The 21,100-nt window shown below is 41.7% G+C and overlaps 1 protein-coding gene across 3 annotated transcripts; it reads right to left on the minus strand.

Annotated features, from left to right (window-relative positions):
- Positions 1–1,741: 1,741 nt before the first annotated feature.
- LOC119828108 (tripartite motif-containing protein 30A-like) lies at positions 1,742–20,621 on the minus strand. Of its 3 annotated transcripts, XM_038350167.1 has the most exons (8): positions 20,482–20,621; positions 18,502–18,985; positions 16,157–16,252; positions 15,323–15,553; positions 11,891–11,913; positions 3,241–3,341; positions 2,941–2,967; positions 1,742–2,694 (listed from the first exon to the last, which is right to left on the minus strand). In XM_038350167.1, exons 2-8 carry the CDS (start codon positions 18,919–18,921, stop codon positions 2,096–2,098), a joined length of 1,497 nt encoding a protein of 498 aa, XP_038206095.1. In that variant the 5' UTR covers positions 18,922–18,985; positions 20,482–20,621; the 3' UTR covers positions 1,742–2,095. The 3 variants fall into 3 exon arrangements, with proteins under 3 accessions (XP_038206095.1, XP_038206104.1, XP_038206110.1); XM_038350176.1 differs by lacking the exon at positions 18,502–18,985; XM_038350182.1 differs by lacking the exon at positions 3,241–3,341 and having other exon boundaries at positions 2,524–2,694.
- Between the last annotated feature and the right edge of the window lie 479 nt (positions 20,622–21,100).

Below are 21,100 nucleotides of genomic sequence, written 5' to 3' on the forward strand. Positions count from 1 at the left end.
CAAGAGATGCCCAATCATACAACAAAAGCATATGTTCATCTATGTTCATAGCAGCATTATTTGTAATAGCCAGATCCTGGAGACAGCCTAGATGCCCTTCAGTGGAAGAATGGATGAAGAAACTGTGGAATATATACATGCTAGAATACTACTCAGCGGTAAAAAACAATGACATCTTGAATTTTGCAGGCAAATGGATGGAAATAGAAAACACTATTCTGAGTGAGGTAACCCAGACCCATAAAGATGAACATGGGATGTACTCACTCATATTCGGTTTCTAGCCATGATTAAAGGACATCGAGCCTATAAGTTTGGGATCCTTGAGAAGATAATAAGAAGAACCTCCACCTGATGATAGATGAAGAAAATGACAGAGCCCCACCTTGGAGCACCGGACTGAGCTCCCAAGGTCCTGATGAGGAGCAGAAGGAGAGAGAACATGAGAAAGAAAGTCAGGACCGTGAGGGAACCTCCAGCTGGCGACAGATGGGGAAGGTGACTGAGCCCCACATTGGAGCACTGGACTGAGCTCCCAAGGTCCCGATGAGGAGCAGAAGGAGCGAGAACATGAGGGAGAAAGTCAGGAACGAGAGGGGTGCGTTCACTCATGGAAACGGTGGGACAGAACTAATGGGAGATCACCAACTCCAGTTGGAATGGGACTGATGGATCATGCGACCAAACCCGTCTCTTTGAGTGTGGCCAACAGCGGGGGCTGACTGAGAAGCAAAGGACAATGGCTCTGGGCTCTGATTGTTCTTCATGGACGGGCTCTGTGGGAGCCTTCTCAGCTTGGTCGATCACCTTCCTGGACCTGGGGGGAGTTGGGAGGACCTTGGTCTTAGCATAGAGTGGGGAACCCTGATGGCTCCTTGGCCTTGAGAGGGAGGGAGGGGAGGTATGGGTGGAGGGGAGGGGAGGGAAGGGGGAGAAGGAGGGGAGAGAAGGGGGAGAAGGAGGGGAGGGAGGGGGGAGGAGGAGGGAAGGAGATGGAAATTTTTAAATATAAAAAAAATAAACCATGAGAAAAAAAAAAACAAAAAAAAAATAAACCATGAGGAAAAAAAAAAAAAAAAAAAAAAAAAAGAAGTGTAGGGTATTAAAATAGAAAGACCAGATGTTAGTGCCAGTGTTTACTTACCCGCTAAGGTCACCTGATATGGCCATAAGGAATGAAACAAGGCCTAAATTGGAGGGGCTCTGTGGCAAGACAGAGGCTGTGACAATTTTGTTGAGAGCAATCAAACTTTTTACACAGAATATAATCATAATTTCCAGGATCAATACAGTTGTAGTTGCCAGGAAACAATGAAGTTTGGAAGCTATACAGGGTATCCAAGATTAGTGTTTAAGACCTACGGTCCTGTCAAGCTTCCATGTGTCCGTTTCCTTGATTACTAAGTGTAGTGAGGGGAGCTGCGGGCCGGCTTCCCGCCGCCCTGCTCCCAGCCACCGGCTAGCTTTATCCGAAATAATTACATGGAAACTGTATTCTTTTAAATACTGCCTGGCCCATTATTTTCAGCCTCTTATTCACATCTTGACTAACCCATATCGAATAATCTGTGTAACACCACAAAGTGGTGTCTTACCAGGAAAGATTCAGCATGTCTGTCCTGGTGGCTGGCTCCATCACATCTCTCTCCCTGAGCAGAGGCATGGCAGTCTGTCTAACTCAGGAGAGGCGTGGCATCTGACTGAGCCATCTACCTCACTTCCTTCTTCCTGTTCTGTCTACTCCACCCACCTAAGGGCTGGTCTATCAGATGGGCCAGGCAGTTTCTTTATTAATTATCCAATGAAATCATCAGATAGATAGAAGACACACCTACATCAACTAAGGAAACATACAGACAAACATGAAGTAGATTGAATGCTTCACTGTTTAGGGGAGTGCATCAGTATCTCAGGAACTGAAAGGCAGGAGCCATGGACTCTAAACTGAAAAACCTATAACACATGCTTCTCAGGGCAGCTAGGTCAAGGTAACCCCTACAACCAAAGATAGAAAAAAAAAACTGTAATGATATCATGGACTTCAGGCATTTGAGCTACATCAGACATGGGGCACTGTGCAGATATGGGCGAGGGGTTAGGAAGGTGGCCCACAGACTGTCATTGGCTCTGAACATGTCATAGGATTAAAATATGGATAAATGGCATCAGGGAAAGAACAGTCACAGAATCTATAGATGAGAGCTCCATGGTTGGAAACATCATAAAATGAGAGAGTGCAAGCTTCTCGGTCCAGGAAAACTCCAAAACGAGTGGGAGGATGAGTCAGAGAGAGGAGCAAGACACTGGCATTGTGGGTGACAGAACACTCTTCAAAGGCTTTACATACAGACCTGTTCGTCATCCCTATAACCCAGTAGCCATATTTGGGCTGATATTTTACATCCTGTTTAACCACAGAATTTTTCATGACTCCAAAGTCATTTTCATTCACTGCATGAAGGTGGGGTTGAGCACATCTTCCATCATTTATTCCCAGGAGCCAGGCATCACATCTAGACACGTCTACTTCCCAGTAATGTTTCCCTGAGTAGATAGCTGGATATCCTAGGACACCTAAATTATAGGACTCAAAAACTTGCAAATTTCTTCTATAACCACTTCTATGTTGTATTTGTCTTTTGTCCACATTAATGACAATGTTTTTATTGTTGAGTTGAGGCAGGGTCACATGAACTGCAGAAAAATGAGACATATAAATTAAGAGTCACATGAGAAACAAGGTACTGCCTTATTTTTGATTTAAGTATCAGAAGCCTGAGAAGAAAGTGACAGGGATCTTGGCAGAGCCATGTTTAAAGTCAAAGAGAGGCAGATTGCTGTGCATATTGGGAGCAGTAACATAAAACAAAAGTATCAGTAGAGAAATAAACTCTGAAAGATATTAAGACGAGAGAGGCTGATGGTGTGATTTCTCCTTACCCCAGTGGCGCTGGGCTTTCCGGAGCTCTGAAATGATAAAAATGCACAGCATTAAATGCAAGTGAGGGAATCAGAACATTAAAGTCAATGTGCTCTTCAGAGTGTGGGAAGGTCTGGAAACTGTGACATAGGACGGGATGAATGATGATGTCCATTAAATATGATGCCATCACTGGCACACACTATCTGCTCTTCTCAGTTTCTCTACCCATGATCAGAGACATTACTCTCTATACAGAGAGTGCAGCCCCAGCCACCACTAGGGTTCCCCAGGTAACCACAGAATGTAGCTGCTCTCACCTTGAAACATTTGCAGCATGTCTTTCAGATCTGGAGCTGGGACGATCCTTCTTTGTTTTCTTGGAACCATTTTAGGCTGTTTTAGACTTAAGGTCTGACTCCTAGGGACAAAATATTGACCTCCACATCTCAGATAGTGTGACTTCTGACCACCATGTGGTGAGGAACAATTGTCTATATTCTGTCAATTATATTTTAAATAATCGCTGATTGGCCAGTAGTCAGGCAGGAAGTATAGGCAGGACAACCAGACAGGAAATAGAGGCGGGTCAAAGAAAACAGGAATATTCTGGGAAGGAGGAAGCCCATTCCTCCCCAGTCCTGTCCAGACACCAAAGAAACAGAATATGATCTGCCCTGCTGAAAAAGGTACTGAGCCATGTGGCAAACATATACTAGAATAATGGGCTAATATAAGGTATAAGAGCTAATACAAAGCCTGAGCTAATGGGTGAATCAGTTTATAAATTATGTAGACCTCAGTGATTTTCTTTGGGATTTACCGGCTGTGGGAACTGGGTAGGACAGAAACCCCAACAAGCAAGTCCTCATGTTACAACCATGGACTCCCTATCACTCCCTATCATTCTAACCATAGACATCCTGAAGCTCTCCTAAGAATTCTGAGAAGGGAGAGGGTAGATCCTAACTCTGCAGACATAAGAGACACACTCATGACCCGTCACAGTTACTTGCTGTGTGATATTTGGAATGTCTTACTTCTTAGGAGCAGAGCTTTTCACTTGTGCAGTTAAAAACTTTCTTCCCCACTCTCACATCTTCCCTCCTGGAACTCTTAAGAAATGATGAATTAGCCAATCTTAAAACAAATCAAACTAAGGTACCTAAGAATTAATGTGTAGGCCAGGCAGGGGGCCAAAAGCCTTTAATCCCTGCACTTAGGAGGCAGAGGCAGGTTGATTACAGAGATCAGGCAGGAGGGAAGGAGGGAGGGAGGGAGGGAGGGAGGGAGGGAGGGAGGGAGGGAGGGAGGGAGGGAGAGAGGGAGGGAGGGAGGGAGGGAGGGAGGGAAGGAAGGAAGGAAGGAAGGAAGGAAAGAAGGAAGGAAGGAAGGAAGGAAGGAAGGAAGGAAGGAAAAGTTGGGTTCTCAAGCACAGTCTAAAGTTGGGATGCAGAAACTGCTCCTGGGTAATAGAGTCATAGAGTCTGAGAAAACCCTCTGGTGAAAGTCAAGACATCAAACACTTTTGTCAATATGGATACTCTTAGCCAGCTTCTAAATTAACTTCTTTTTTAAGAAGAAAGTTTTGGAAAAGAAGACAGGAACATCAACTAATAGTGATATGAGCTCCATATGTTCAGAACATGCCTGATGCTAACAATCTGCATGTGACTCTTTACATAGAAAGGCACGGCTTTCCAGTCTTCTGAAGTATGTAGTTTAGGTGGAGCAGTTGTTACCCATGGACTCAAGTTTGTTTTTGAAAAATCTAAGTACCCAAGACCTTCAGTGACTCACTGAGACACAGACTGTGATGCACAGAATGCACCAAGAGGTGAGTTGCCAGCCTCCTGAACAGCATAATCTCTAGGCCCTAGGAAATGAAGCGAAGCTCCAGGACCCTCCCACACTTATCACAGCTGCACTAGTGATCAGTGGGCAAGCCTCCTGCAGGAAGGCTGCTTCAGCACCCCCACACACACCAGACCCTGTAACTACAGGTCCCACTCTGCCTCCAAACACACCCATCCCCTAAGGCCTCAGCAGTTCCCTGACACACAGAAGGGACCAATAGTGACTCCCTGGGACACAGAAAGCAAATGCAATAATTGGTCCACGAGAGGATTCCTGAAACACAGATGCCAATTTCAAGAATTGAACCAATAGGCAAAGACACTGCTTTCACCACTTGGAGGAAGAGATAGGTAGGGACCAATGCAAGAATACATTCAGAATACATTTAACAACCTAATGAGCAATATAGCAATACTAGAACCTAATGGTCCTACAACAGGAAGACATGAACATCCTAATCCACAAACAAACAGACAAAAAAATGATTTAAATATAACTTTATGAAGATGATACAGGCTCTTAAAGAGGAAATGAAAAATACCCTTAAAGAAATGGAGGAAAAGACAAATATAAAATTAGAATAAATCAATAAATCTCTTAATGAAAGCCAAGAAAACAAAAAAAAAAGCAATCAAGCAGGTGAAGCAAACAATTCAAACAATTCAAGACTTAAATTAAATGGAGACAAATAAAACATAATAAATAAAACACAAACCTAGGGATTCTAGAAGTTGAAAATTTGGATACATGAACAGGAACTACAGATGCAAGCATAACCAACAGATTACAAGAGATGGAAGAGAGACTCTCAGGAGTTGAAGATACAATAGAGGAAACAGATACATCAGTCAAAGAAAATATTAAATCCAACAAATTCTTAACACAAATATCAAGGAAATCTGGGACACCATGAAAAGACCAAACCTAAAAATAATAAGGAAAGAAGAATGAGAACTCCAGTTCAAAGGCACAGAAAATATATTCAACAAAATCATAGAAGAATACTTTCCCAAGCTACAGAAGGATATAGCTACAAAGGTACAAGAAGCTTACAAAGCACCAAATAGACTGGACCCCCAAAAAAATCCCCTCATCATATAATATAATAATCAAAACACTAAATATACAGAATAAAGAAAGAATATTAATGGCTGCAAAGGAAAAAAGGCCAAGTAACATATAAAGGCAGACCTATCAGAATTACACCTAACTTCTCAATGGAAACTCTGAAAGTCAGAAGGTCCTGGAAAGATATGCTGCAGACACTAAGAAACTGTCGAAGCAAGTCAACACTATTATACCCAGCAAAGCTTTCAATCACTATAGACAGAGAAAACAAGATATTCCATGACAAAACCAGATTTAAACAATACCTATCCAGACTTACAAAAAGTACTAGAAGGAAAATTTCAACCCATGGAAGTCAGCTGCAACCACAAAAACACAGGTAACAGATAACCTCACACTGGCAGACCCCAAAGAAGGGAAACACACAAAAACTACCACCAAAAAAATAACATGAATTAACAATCACTGGCAATTAATAACTCTTAATGTCAATGTACTCAATTTACCTACAAAAACAGACTAACAGAGATACAAAAAGAGAATCCATCCTTCTGCTGCATACAAGAAACATATTTAAACCTCAAAGACACACATTACCAAAGAATAAAGGGTTGGAAAAAGACTTTCCAATTAAATGACCCTAAGAAACAAGCTGGTATCCTAATATCTAACAAAATAGACTTAACACTAAAATCAATCAAAAGAGATTTAGAAGGATACTTCATACTCAACACAGGAAAAATCCATCATGATGAAGTCCCAATTCAGAACATCTATGCCCAAATATAAGAGCACCCACATATGTAAAAGAAACATTACTAAAGCTTAAATCACACATCAAACCTGACACACTAATAGTAACAGGTTTCACCACCCCACTCTCACTGATAGACAGCTCTGCAAGAGAGAAACTTAACAGAGAAATAAGAGAACTAACAGATGTCATGACACAAATGGACTTAACAGACATCTTAGAACATTTCACCCAAGCACAAAAGAATATAACTTCTTCTCAGCACCCCATGGAACCTTCTCTAAAACTGACCACATACTTGGTAACATAGCAAACCTCGATACAAAAAAAACCTGGAATAGCCCACTGCATCTTATTAGATTACCTTGTCTTGAAGTTAAAATTCAACAACATTAATTGTAGAAAGCCTACAAATTCATGGAAATTAAACAATGCTCAACTGAATTACCCCCATGGTCAAGGAAAAAATTAAAGACTTCCTAGAGCTGGGCGGTGGTGGCGCACTCCTTTAATCCCAGCACTTGGGAGGCAGAGGCAGGCGGATCTCTGTGAGTTCGAGGCCAGGCTGGTCTACTAAAGCTAGCTCTAGGACAGGCTCCAAAGCTACAGAGAAACCCTGTCTCAAAAAACCAAAAAAAAAGACTTCCTAGACTTCAATAAAAATGAACGCACAACATTCCAAACCTATGGGACACTATGAAAGCAGGGCTAAGAGAAAAGTTCATAGTGCCTACATAAAGAAAGTGGATAAATTTCATACTCTAGAAACTTAACAGCACAACAGAAATTATAGAACAACAACGAAAAAAAGCAAAGCAGACTCACCCAGGAGGAGTAGATGACAGAAAATAGTCAAATTGAGGGTTGGAATCAATAAAATAGAAACAAAGAAAACAATACAAAGAATCAATGAAACAAAGAACAGTTTCTTTGAGAGAATCAACAAAACAGACTCTTACCAAAACCAACAAAAAGGCAGATATAGAATATACAAGTTAACAGAATTACAAGTAAAAAGTGGGATATAACAACAGATACTGAGGAAATCCATAGGATAATTAGGTCCCCAAAACTGAAAAATCTGAAAGAAATGGACAATTTTCTAGATAGGTTCCACACACCAAAATTAAGTCAACATCAAATGAACAATTTAAATAGACCTATAGCTCCAGAAGAAGAAGAAAAAAGAATAAGAAGAGGAGGAGGAGGAGGAGGAGGAGGAGGAGGAGGAGGAGGAGGAGGAGGAGGAGGAAGAGGAAGAGGAAGAAGAAGAAGAAGAAGAAGAAGAAGAAGCAGCAGTAGCAGCCGCCGCCATTAAATATATCCCAAGCAAAAAAAAAAAAAAAAAAAAAGCCCAAGGCCAGATGGTTTCAGCACAGAATTCAACCAGAACTTCAAAGAAGAGCAATTCCTCAAATTGTTCCTAAAAGGAACATTGCCAAACTATTTTTTTACAAGGCTATAGTTACCTTGATACAAAAACCACACAAGGACTCAACTAGGAAAGAGAATTACAGACCAATCTTCCTCATGAACATTGATGCAAAAAAAAAGTCAATACAATGCTGGCAAACCAAATCCAAGAACACATCAAAAAAATCATCCATCCACCATGATCAAGTTGGTTTCAGCCCAGGGACGCAGGGATGGTTCAACATATAAAAACCTGTCAATGTAATCCACCACATAAATAAACTGAAAGAAAAAAACATATGATCATCTCATTAGATGCTGAAAAATCCTTCAACAAATTCCAAAATCCTTTCATGATAAAGGTTTTAGATAGATCAGGGATACAAGGAATGTATCTAAACATAATGAAAGCAATATACAGCAAGCCAACAGACAATGTCAAATTAAATGGAGAGAAAGTCAAAGGGATTCCATGAAAATCAGGAACAAGACAAGGGTGTCCACTCTCTCCATATCTATTCAACTTAGTACTTGAAGTTCTAGCTAGAGCAATAAGACAACAAAAGAAGATCAAGGGGATAAAACTGGAAATGAAGAAGTCAAAGTCTCACTATTTGAAGATGATATAATAATTTACATAAGTGACCCGAAAAGTTCTACCAGGGAACTACAACTGATAAACACCTTCAGTAATATAGAAGGACACAAGTCAACTCAAAATAATCAGTAGCCCTACTAATTAAAGATGATAAACAGACTGAGAAAGAAATCAGAGAAATACCACCCTTCACAATAACCACAAATAAAATGAAATATCTTGGGATAACACTAACCAAAGACGTAAAAGATCTATATGACAAAAAACATTAAGTCTATGAAGAAAGAAACTGAAGAAGATATTAGAAAAATGAAAGATCTCCCATGCTTTTAGAAAGGTAAGATCAATAAAATAAAATGGCCATCTTACCAAAAACGATATACAGATTCAATGCAATCCCAATCAAAATCCCAACACAATTCTTTACAGACCTGGAAAGAACAATACTCAACATCATATGGAAAAAATAAAACAGGATAGCCAAAGAAACCCTGAATAATAAAAAAAAAAAAAACTTCCAGAGGCCTCATCATCCCTGACATCAAGATCTACTCTAGAGCTATAGTAACGAAAACAGCTTGGTACTGGCATAAAAACAGATAGGTTGACCAATGGAATCAAATCAAAGACCTGGATATTAATCCACACACCTATGAACACCTAATTTTTGACAAAGAAGCTAAAATTATACAATAGAAAAAAATCTTCAACAACTGGATGTTGACATGTAGAAGAATTCAAATAGATCCATATCTACCATCATACACAAAACTCAAGTCCAAATGGATCAAAGACTTCAACATATAGCCAGAAACACAGAACCAACCTCATAGAAAACAAAGTGGGAAGTAGCCTTGAACACATGGGCACAGGAGACTACTTCCTAAATACAACACCAGCAGCACAGACACTGAGATCAACAATCAATAAATTGGACCTCTTGAAACTAAAAAGCTTCTGTAAGGCAAAAGACACAGTCAGTAATACAAAATCGCAGCCTGCAGAAGAGGAAAAGATATTCACCACCCCACATCAGACAGAGGACTGATCTCTAAAATATATAAAGAACTCAAAGAACTAGATATCAAAATACCAAATAATCCAATTAAAAATAGGGTACAGATCTAAACAAAGAATTCTCAACAGAAGAATCTCAAATGGCCAAAGGACATTTAAGGAATTGCTCAGCATCCTTATCATCAGGTAACTGGAAATCAAAACGACTCTGAGTACCATTTTACACTTGTCAGAATGGCTAAGATTGAAAACACCGATAATAGCTTATGCTGGAGAGAAGGCTTATGCTGGTGGGAGTGCAAACTTGATCATCCACTGTAGAAATCAGTATGGTGAGTTCTCAGGAAACTGGGAATCAATCTACCTTAAGACACGGGAATACCATTTTTGGGCATATACCCAATTGAGGCATACTCATACCACAAGGACATTTGCTCAACTGTGTTGATAACATTATTAGTAATAGCTAGAATCCGAAAACAACCTAGATGCCTCATCTGAAGAATGGATTTTAAAAAAAATGTGGTTCATTTATACAATGGAGTACCAGCCAGGGATAGGAAACAATGACATCTTGAAATTTTCAGGCAAATGGATGGAACTAGAGAAAAACCAACCTAACTGAGATAAGCCAGACCCCAAAAGACAAACACGGTATGTACTCACTCATATGTGGACACTAGATAATGACCCTATAGTCCAGAACCCCAGAGAAGCTAGATAACAAGGAGAACCCCTAAGAGAGACATCAAGGATCTCCATTGGAAGGGGAAATAGATGAGATCTTCTGAGAGAATTGGGAGTGGAGGGGGAGAAAGGGGGAGGGGAAGGTAATGGCGTTAAAAGAAGGGGAGGGGAAAAGAACATGAGGGAATGAGATGGTTGAGATAGAGGAAGGACAGAGAGGGAGAGCAAGGAAACAGATATTTTCATTGAGCAAGCCATTATGGTGCTAGCAAGAAACCTGGAACTAAGGAAATTCCCAGGAATCCACAGGATGACCCCAGCTAAGATCCTAAGCAATAGTGGAGTGGAGAGGTTCCCCTGTAATCAGACTGGCAACTACCTTAATTGTCATCATAGAACCTTCATCCAGCAACTGATGGAAGCAGATGTGGAGATCCACAGTTAAGAACGGGACCAAGCTCCAGAGTCCAGTCGAAGAGAGGGAGGAGTGATAATATGAAATAGCTGATCTGAGCTAATGGGGCTCACTGACCCTGAACTGACAGTGGGGTAACCTGCATAGGACCAAACTAGGCCCTCTGAATGTGGGTGACAGTTCTGTGACTTAGGCAATCTATAAGGCCACTAGCAGTGAGACCAGGATGTATCCCTACTGCATGAACTGGATTTTTGAAGCCCACTCTCTCTGGAGGGATACCTTGTTCAGTCTAGGTATAGGGGAAAGGGCCTCAGCCCTGCCTCAAAGTGATATGCCAAACTTTGTCAACTCCCCAATGGAAGCCTTACCCTCTCTGAGGAGTGGATGGGGGTTACGGTGGGAGAAGGTGGGCAGAGCAGAAGGGAGAAGAGGAGGGAGTAGGAACTAGGATTGATATGTAAAAGAAAAGATTGTTTTTAGAAATAAATAAATAAGCCGGGCGGTGGTGGCGCACGCCTTTAATCCCAGCACTCGGGAGGCAGAGGCAGGCGGATCTCTGTGAGTTCGAGGCCAGCCTGGTCTACAAGAGCTAGTTCCAGAACAGGCTCTAAAAAAGCTGCAGAGAAACCCCGTCTCGAAAAAACAAAATAAATAAATAAATACAAAAACAAAAACAAAGAAAAATTTAAGTACAAGCACCAAGGAACTCAGGATCTCTTCTAGCCCCATGAGAAATACACAGATCCACAGGAATTTTTCCCAGTATACAATTCTGTGAGCACTGCAGACAAGGAAGACATACCCTATCTAGGATGAATCTGTGAATCAAGTACCTGTGAGCTACAGACAGAGCCAGACACAAGCACAGAGCAGGGACAGAATGATGGAACCACAAGGAGTCTGAAAGCTCCTGTGGCTCCATTTGCCTCTTCCCACTGCTGAGCCTAACTCTGTGACTCCCCTTACCCAGACCCCTAAAAGAATCAAATCTGTCCCCAGTAGTTACAAAACAGTCAGAGCCTGTCTTTCCCTACACCTTCCTCCTCCTCCTTACTAGACCTTCAGAATAACACTTTATCTAAATTCCCCCATTTATTCTGGTTGAATGCTAAATAATTCTCACCACATGGCTATTCTTCCATGTCAGCACAAACATACCTCGTTAGGACACAATTCACACCCTAGAGAGAAGGGAGAAAACACAGTCAATAACATATTCTGCATGTTCTTGCAAATCCTAGTCACACTCTCACTGACTGTAGAGACAAATTCAGAGAATCAAATCTGTCACCCACAGTTCTTCAAGACATGATATAAATAGGATACGTGACTCTTTACTTGACTTACATGTAAACTAAGACTATTTTCTGTCCCGTACTACAAGACTTTGGAAAGCAAAGATGAATAAATGGTAGTTTGAAAGCTTACATACGTTTTGCTGTGTGTGCAAATAAACACACAAGCACATAACTCTATCCATGTTCCATGTCAGCTCTCCATTACCTTACTTACAACTAACAATATGAGAAGCTGATTCCTAAATTATTTGAGTCATTTAGACACAATTCAATATGTTAGTAATGAGGAAGCCACAAGGACTAGAACCATAGATGGTCAAATACTTAAAACCAACTAATCATATCTCTCTCTTTTTCTTTTCTCTGTAATTGTTCTGGCAGGAAAAAAAGTTAATCTAAAGAGACATATGTGTCAAGCTGAAAAATTATTGAAACAATGATCATCCCCTAAAATGGGAATTTCTCCGGGATTCTTACACTGGGAGAAGATAAACAGCTAAGAGTGAGAACTGGTCACTGAAAGAGATTTCAAGCACTTTTAATTACTTAACAGATCAAATTAAAGTATGAGTCTGTAACCCAGATAATGATGGGAGAAAGACCACACTTTGACAAGGAATACCCATTTTTGTATATCCTTGGCTCTCTATTTAAATTTTGATATTACTTTGAGAAACGGAAGATGGACAAAAAGGTTTTTTTAAAACTTTTGTCCATCTACCAAAAGCAGCCACATTAATAAATATCCTTTTTCATCTTTCCAATACAATTTTTTCTCTTTTACATGAACAGATATCAAGACCTGACCCACCAGGTCCACTTTGATATGTTAAGTGGGTACCTCAGTAAGCCTCATATCCTGGGTTTGAGACCTAATATTATGTATTCTCTCATGTTTGGATTTCAAATAATATTGGTAGATTTAAGTAAAGTTACAATCTTTGAGAACTGTGACCATTCTTCTAACAACTAGCTACCAGGGACCCCTTGCCTATAGCTGACCTTCCTATGAAAGTCCACTTTCCACAGTGGAACTTGGTGTGGTTTAAGTATGCACAGGACTTGGGTTTGGTGTCACAACCAATCTTAGTTCATATGTGCTGCTGCTAAGATGTGTCTAGAAGACACTGTTTTCCTAGTAGACCTTCATCACCTCTGGCTCCTACATTCCTTCTGCCCCTTCTTCTGCAATGATTCCTGGGCCTTTGAATTAGAGGTGGGCTAAATATATTCCATTTAAAGCTGGACAGTCTGTAGTCTCTTCCTCTCTCCCCCTTGGCCAGTTTTAAGTTTCACTATGTAACCCTGCTGCCTGAAACTCACTATATAAACCAGACTGGCCATGAACCCATGAAGCTTCATTTGTTTCTGCATTCTAACTGCTGGGATTAAAGGTGTGAGCCAGCAAACCTGGCTGTAGGTGGGGAAGTTTATATTTCACTTTCATTGTTGTGTGCTCCTCGTGTTTTGTTTCTGTGTATGAGAAGCTCTCAAGTCCTGGGATCCCATGCAGTAGGTGCTTGGCTACACATGGATTTATTTTATTTTATGATTTAAATTAAAGATGTCATGATAAATTAACGAGGGGGGGCTAAAAATATGAGGGTTAAAAAGAAATCTACTCACATCAAGTACCATCTATCCATGTTTCTTTATTCTTCCCTCAATCCTTATTCTTCCTTGTTCTCTCTTCCTCTACCTTGTTCTTCCATGTTCTCTCTTGTTCTCCCCATTACAAATATTTTCAGTCATATATATCCTTAAAACCAGCAATTCCCAGCCCTAGCAGGTTTTAGAGCTAGAATGCTTTCGCCCCATAAAAAAAATCAGATAAGTGTTTTCACACACACACACACACACACACACACACACACACACACGAGCCTGTCAGCTCAAAGGTGGCTTAGTGCATTAAGGAGTGCACACTGGTGAACTCCTTAATGGAGAAAATTAGTTAAGAAAGGAATTAAATAAACAGGAAATTCTGGAGAAGAAGGTCAGTGTGCTACACTATGTTGTTAGGTGGTTAGTAAAAAGCTAAAATGTTTATTTTCAGTGCTCTGCTTTTTTCCTCACCCAGCATTTATAGAATCGGGTAACCAAGCAACAATGTAAACACTAAGAGAGAAGTCATGGCTCTTGATCAGATAGCATCAGAAGCTGTGGTTTTTATGGGTTTCCAACTTGAATTTTGCTCTAGGCAGTAGAAACAAAGAAGGGACCCAGGCCTCTAAATTATCAGTTCCAGGATATGCTGTTATCAGCTGTTCTAGTCCTGGGGTAAAACCAGACCAGAAGCTTGGGCATGTAGTAACTCTAGGTCCTTGGATATCTGTGAATACCTTAAATAGAGTGTTCTTTCCTTGGATGCTAAGCACTGACCAAAATTATCTGATAAAGATAATTGCAGAAAAGCAGATTTTTGCATTTGCCTAGGGGAGAGGAACAAGGCCAGAGAGTAGGAAACTGTTTTCACATGTATCTTAACGGCATAGAAAATAGTTCTCAATTGTGAAAATTAATTCCCAAATATGCAACAGAATGGGAGTTACCTACAGCAAAAGTCTATAGCAAAGGAAAGCCATCTAATATAGGTGCATAATTCCATCTAATATAGGTGATAAATTAGTATCCTCAATAATAATTAAATCAATGCAATGGAAACCAATAAACTAAAGGAGTATGATAACTTCCTAGAACTACCAAGGTCTATAAGATTGGCAATTGAGGTGAAGGAACCAAATTCCTACAGAGATATTCATCACCACAATATGACTTTGGTTTAAAGTATTTAAAAAATAAGATAGAGATAAAATGCAATACAAACTTTGTATGTGTACAGATAGAGAAGACATCTTTCATCTAAGCAACTCAAAGACAGAAGAGGGAAACTCTGAGATCTTAGATGGCATCTCCCCTCCCACTACCACACCACTGAATCAGAGACAGTGGGGGGTGAAACACTCCAAAATTCAAGGGGAGAAGACCATTGCCACTAATATCAAATTCAGATGAAATGACTGTTGAATATGCTTCACACATGCTCACAATGCAGTAGAGTAGTAACTACCCATGATGCAACAGATCTCTGCAAGGTTCTGCTACTTGCCATTTCTCCTTGCCATCCAGGCATGCAATGATTTCCCCAGCTTCTGAAACTGGTTCAGAAAAAAGTTCAGGGAGGGTCCAGAGAGCCCTACTGTCCTCCCCAGGGAGATCACAGCAGCACAGAGGGAGGAAAATGACTTCCAGGTTTCCTGTCTCTCAGATGCTGGACCTCCTGCAGTCTTACCTGCAGCATCTCCATGGTTGAGCACTGCAACAGATGCTTGACAGCTGTGATGAGGTCTCTCACTGACTCCCTCTGCTTCTCCACCTCATTTTCAGACTTTTCCAATCTTTTGACAATGTCTTCCTCCTCTTGCACCAATTTCTCCACCTCATTCTTCTCTTTGGAGTCCAGGAATTCTCGCATTTCTTTAAACTCCTTCTGGACATTTTCTAAATCCATCTGTATTTGATTCTTCAGGGATAAGAAAATGGAGAGTTATTCAGACTGTCCTAAGGGGACTGACAGACAGAAAACCACTGTTCTGATGGGGAGTTCTCACAGGAACTGAGCTTGGGAAGGGAAGGCATCTCTCTCTTTTCAGTGTCTGTCCATGACATTCCAAAACAAAGATCTCAGGTCACCTTTACCAAGGCCACCTGAGCCAAACTGAGTTCCTGGGTGTGACTCGGTTTTCACACAGCTGTTCCTGACTCCAATTCCTGCCTGTATACCCCTGATTCTACCTCTGAATCCCTGAGAGAAGCAAACCCCAAGAATAGAACTGTAACAGTTCCCAAGCATCTTCCCAACAGTCAGAGTTCCAGAAAGCACCACAGGAGGAGTCCCAGGACTCAGTGCCATTCTCACCAGGCCCCTGCCATGGTGTCAGCTCCTCACACAGCCAGGCTCAGCTGTGATGCACTCTCTGTGCAGCTCCAGCAGAACAGGCAGAGAGGACTAATCAAGGCCTCTTGTCCCCATCAGCCTCCAGGGAATGAAGATCCAGGCAGCTTCTTGCCCAGGTCCCTCCCAGGCATCAGGCTAACTCCCCTTGGAGGTAGGGTCCCCACTTGCCTCCCAGGAAGTTCTCTCCTTTTGAAGGTCATCTTTCCATTGGTCACATCTTTTCTCATTAGCCATTTGCATCTTCAGGGCAGCCTGGAGCTTCCCCTGTGGGAGAGGAATTGTAGCAGAGTCAAGCTGTGTGCTTAGTAGGACAGCTGCTCCTAGCCAAAGGCCAAGAAACCCTTCTGGAAAGACAGGAGGTCTAAGACTGTTCTCTTTTTAATATCTTGTGCCATGATTTATGCACATAAAGTAGATAAATCTTCACTCCTCAGCTCAATCCATTCTTGCATTTCACACACACAAGCCTCATATAGATAGACACAGAAATCTCTCTTAGTCAATCATTCCACCAAGTACACACCTGTCAATTTGATTCTGGCATCAGAAAACTGGGGAAATTTTGTTACTTCTCCTGGTCTTTCCTATAAAGATATACATACACACATGCCCTGCAATTGACATCTGCATATTCCTTTTCTTTTTCTTTTTTTTTTTTTTTGAACATGGGTCTTACTACGTAGCCCAGGTTGGACCTCAAACTCATCAGCTGTCAGAGTCCTGGCATTGAGCCATGCCCCACCACACTGTCCACGTATATTTTCTTTTGTCATTTTTTTCCTTTTTTTATTGTATTTTTTTCTTATGTTATTGCAGGCTGCCCTACATTGGGGTGCCATATGTTGGGAGCCATATTTTTTAGGTGACTTTTGCCGGGTTCCTAGCCATAACCAGTTCCTACGTTCCAGGGTTTGAGCATGAAGATTAGAAATGTTAGACAGGGGAACAGAGATAAGAAAGAATCACAGAGACACAGGAAAATAATGGGAGGGCAACTCAGCCTCCTCCATACTGAGTTGGGAGTTCTGAGTTCTCTGAGTTTCCCCCTGTTTAACTTTCCATACATATTTGTGCCCCAATACAACAGGGGGAAGGCAAAAGACTGCTTTAACATGATAAAAAATGACAATTAGAACAGTTGCTTGCATTAATACTTTGAAACATCAAGTCATTAATTATGAGGAAAGCATTCTGTTGTTTAGGCAGTGAACCTACCCTATCCAAGTATAATGAAGGCAGCCTCTCCCTAAGTCAAACCTCCTAATTCAAAAGGAGCAAAAGTATGCTTAAATTCTCTGTCCTTTGGCCAGGGTGGAATGCATCTCCTTATATGGGCCATCTTAGTGTCCAAAACACCAAGTAATCACACCCTAATTCAGGGTGTGCAGCCACAGTTGTCAACAACTTTGAATAAGCTCAAACTCTCTGACCTTCAGATGTGGTGGAATAGGCTCACATTTTTGGACCTCCACATGTTTTTCTTCATTGAAAAGAGATTTTTTTATTCAATACATTGTGATTACAGATTTCCTGGCACCTACTCCTCCCACTTCCCCTCCACCTCCCCTCTTATTCAGATCCATACCCTTTATGTCTCCTGTTACAAAACAAAAAAGCATCTGTTTCTCAGCCTCTAAAGATTAACCTAAACATAGCAAAGGTTTTGCTGAAACATTTCACTCAAAGCCAGATGCAAGGCTTTACTTTCCATATCAGTACAGCCCAGACTTTTCATTATGAAAGAAAGAACCCCCAAATGTGGTGGAGTTCATTTTGTGTGGTCATCTGTCTCCTACTGGGCACAGGAACTTTCCTTAAGAATGATTTCCCCAGTGAGACTCTCTTGGAGAAAAGTAAGCTTACAAGTAGCTATCAACTGGAGATTGCTTCTGGGTTAGGGGTGGGTCATGTGCCCACTTCTTCCAGCTCTAGGATTCCACCTGGTACAGACCTTTGCAGGCTCTGTGCATGCTGCAACAGTCTCCATGAGTTTAAATGTGCGCTCAAAAACAAACAACAGAAAACAAAGTCCCAACACGGAACTTGCCTCTGTGCATCTCACTATGGAATTCTTTCCCCTGTTCCCAGATGTTTCAATTGTCACACACACATTCTCTCCACTGCTGCATGTCATTCATTAACTAGCCCCTTGGTTGGAAGTCAAGGGACTGGTTGTTAGGTAGTATGAATGAATCTGACATAAACAACACAAGAAGATAAATATGAAATGAATTAGCAGTTCTGCTCTTGGTGTTTCTTGGTCATCAACTCAACTTTACAGGACAATTCCAAATTTATTTTTCTATCCTAGTATTTGTAGTCCAGGCAGATTCTCATGCAAATAAGTGGAATAAACCATTGTGTTCTTTTAGGACTCTAAAGGTAGGAAAGGATGGAATGATGTAACAACTCCAGAGTCTATGATGTCCAGGTAATTGACATGTCACACCAAGTGGAGATTTCCCATCTGTTACTGTCTCCTGCTCTGTGTCCCACACCCTCCTACTTCTTACCTTGTACTTATTGACCACCTCTTCAATGAGAGCTGTTTGGTGACCACGGTGATCCCGAGATCTCTCACAAAGCCAGCAGATGGCCACCATGTCCTTCTCACAGAAGAGCTGGAGTTTCTCTCCATGTTGTGCACAGACATTCACCTTCTGCTCCTTCCCTGAGCTGGACTTGAACCCTGTTAGCCTCTCCACTATCTTGGCCACATGCCAATTAGGCCTCAGATTCCCAAACAGGTACCTAACTCGGCACACAGGGCAGATGCCCTCCCCTTCTTTGATTTTGCTGGACTCATAGTTCAGTGTGATGCAGACTAGGCAGAAGCTGTGCCCACAATCTGCACTCACAGGTTCCACCATGAGGTCCAAACAGATAGGACAGGTCACCTCCTCCTTGATCATCCCCAGGACTGATGAGGCCATTGTTGCTGTGATGCTGAGTCTGTCTGTCTGTACTCCTGACACTTTTGCTCAGGTACCTGAGAGACTGGGAGGATGAGAAGTGGGACACGTTAGAAAGGGAAAATCAGCACCGAACTGTAAAGAGACCAATGAATGCCCTCGATGATAAGGGAAAAGAACAAAGGAGAGAAATACGGAGAGAAGTTCAGTGACATGGCAAAAGAAGCATGTTGTCATCTTTTCAAGTCCTCTGCTATATTTCATCCAAAATGACTAATTTCAGATGCAGGATTGTCATTTCCTTTCACTGAAGACAGGAAGATCGTGTTTCATTCCATCAGCCTCGTGTAACCGACCTTCTGTCCTTCCCTTTCTTTCCCAGGACAAAATCACATCTTCAGTGTTACAAGCATCAAACTACTCATGTCTCCCCCACTGTACTTCCTCCTTCATCAGCACCAGTGTGATCCTCTATCCTCTGCTAACCAGTCTTTTACCAGAGAGCCTGGTGCTGACCTGGAATGTACACAGTCCTGATACGCATAAGGAACGATTTCTCTTATTGCCATTTAATAAATGACAATATCTGTGTTTGTATACATGGTTAAGATAAGCCCTGCACTAGATGTATAGTGATTTGTTTTCATTTCATTTGTTTTCAGTACACAAAAAGGGGATGAATAGCAGCCCTTTAGATGCTACGTAGACCTCTTTCAGAGATCCCTGCTCTACCCCATAGAGTTCCCCAAAGAAAAAAGGTGACAGCCAAGACAGAATTGATAGCCAGGACATTGGATGTATGGATTCCTCCAAACACTGCAGATTCTAAGGAATCTTGTGAGAGAGAGACAGAGAAAGACCTGCTTGCCTCTTCAGAAGAACAGAGGAAAGAAAATGGTAATGGGTGGAACTTCTCTCTCTCTCTCCCTCCCTCCCTCCCTCCCTCCCTCCCTCCCCATCCCAGAAAAATAAATCATTTTTTAAAGAGACACCAAGGAACTATAACTAGGTTTTTTAGGTTCAGACAATACAGCTGCAGACAGGCTGCTTCTTTTGTGGCTGGGGTACGTGATGGATTAAGGAAAACTCTATTTTGTGCAAACACCCACTCTATATACCTAAAAGAAAAGCTCCTGGCTACTCTCACTCCTTGCTACCCTCCCTCAAATTGGAAAAGTGTTATGAGATAAGTAACTGCTTCCTCTGGCTTTGGGAACCCCCTTACTGCTCTGTGAGAGAGCTCCTCACAGCTGAGGGAGTATAAACAGTTTCTCAGCTACACATTCCACACAAATGAGATAATTGTGCTACCCACCTTAAGACATCCCTCCTCCAGCCTCATGTGTGATAAGCCTTTGATTTGTCCTTAAGGCTGTTGTTGGTTTTCTAGCAGTAATTAATAAGTTCATTTAATTAAATTTGAAGTAGAGTCTGTGGTGTGGTCTTTTGTTGGAAAGTTTTCTTTGTCAAGGCTACACTTCCTTTTGGCTCCTCCTCCCCCCTCTGCCCACTACCCCAACACTCAGCAAGGAGCCAGCAGTTCCTCTTTCCTGGCCCTTATCAGTTTCAAATTAAACTCACCAGAACAAAGAGTGTTTTCTTCCAAATTCTGCCCTCTAGATTTGCTCTCAGGCCTTCAGACACCAACCAAGAGATCCCGAATCTGTGGAGAGGAGTGAATGGAGGCCACACTGTCCTAGGACTCTGTCCCTAAGTCTGATGTCTGCCGAGCCAGAAGAGAAATGAAATTTAAGACACTAAGGGCTGAAACAGAAAGAGAAACTAAATAACTACCAGCCAATGGGAAGCTACCACATTGTTATCTGGTTTTACCATCAGAGGAAGTCAGTTCCCCACTGTCAGCTCTGCCTTCCCCAAACTTAGGACACAGTGCTACAGGAAGTTGTCAGGTTACTTGTTCAGGCTCATGTTACAATCATCTAAAAATGTCTTGATCCCCTGGAAAGCTGCTCCTGATGGAAAGAAAGCCTTCGCCATGGGGTCCTCTTGCACCTGAGCTCCTGGCTGGGTTTCTCTTTGCAGGGCAAGTGTGGCCCACAGGGCAGGAAAAACAAGGTGAGGGACAGGGAACTGCAGGGTCCTCTGGACTTGATCACTGCTTACAATCAAGATTCCCACCCAGCAGGGACAGGATGGGAGGAGCCCCATGCAGAGCCCTGCAGAGACACTTCCCACACCC

This window comes from Arvicola amphibius, chromosome 1, assembly GCF_903992535.2.
Source record: "Arvicola amphibius chromosome 1, mArvAmp1.2, whole genome shotgun sequence".
Lineage (NCBI taxonomy): Eukaryota > Metazoa > Chordata > Mammalia > Rodentia > Cricetidae > Arvicola > Arvicola amphibius.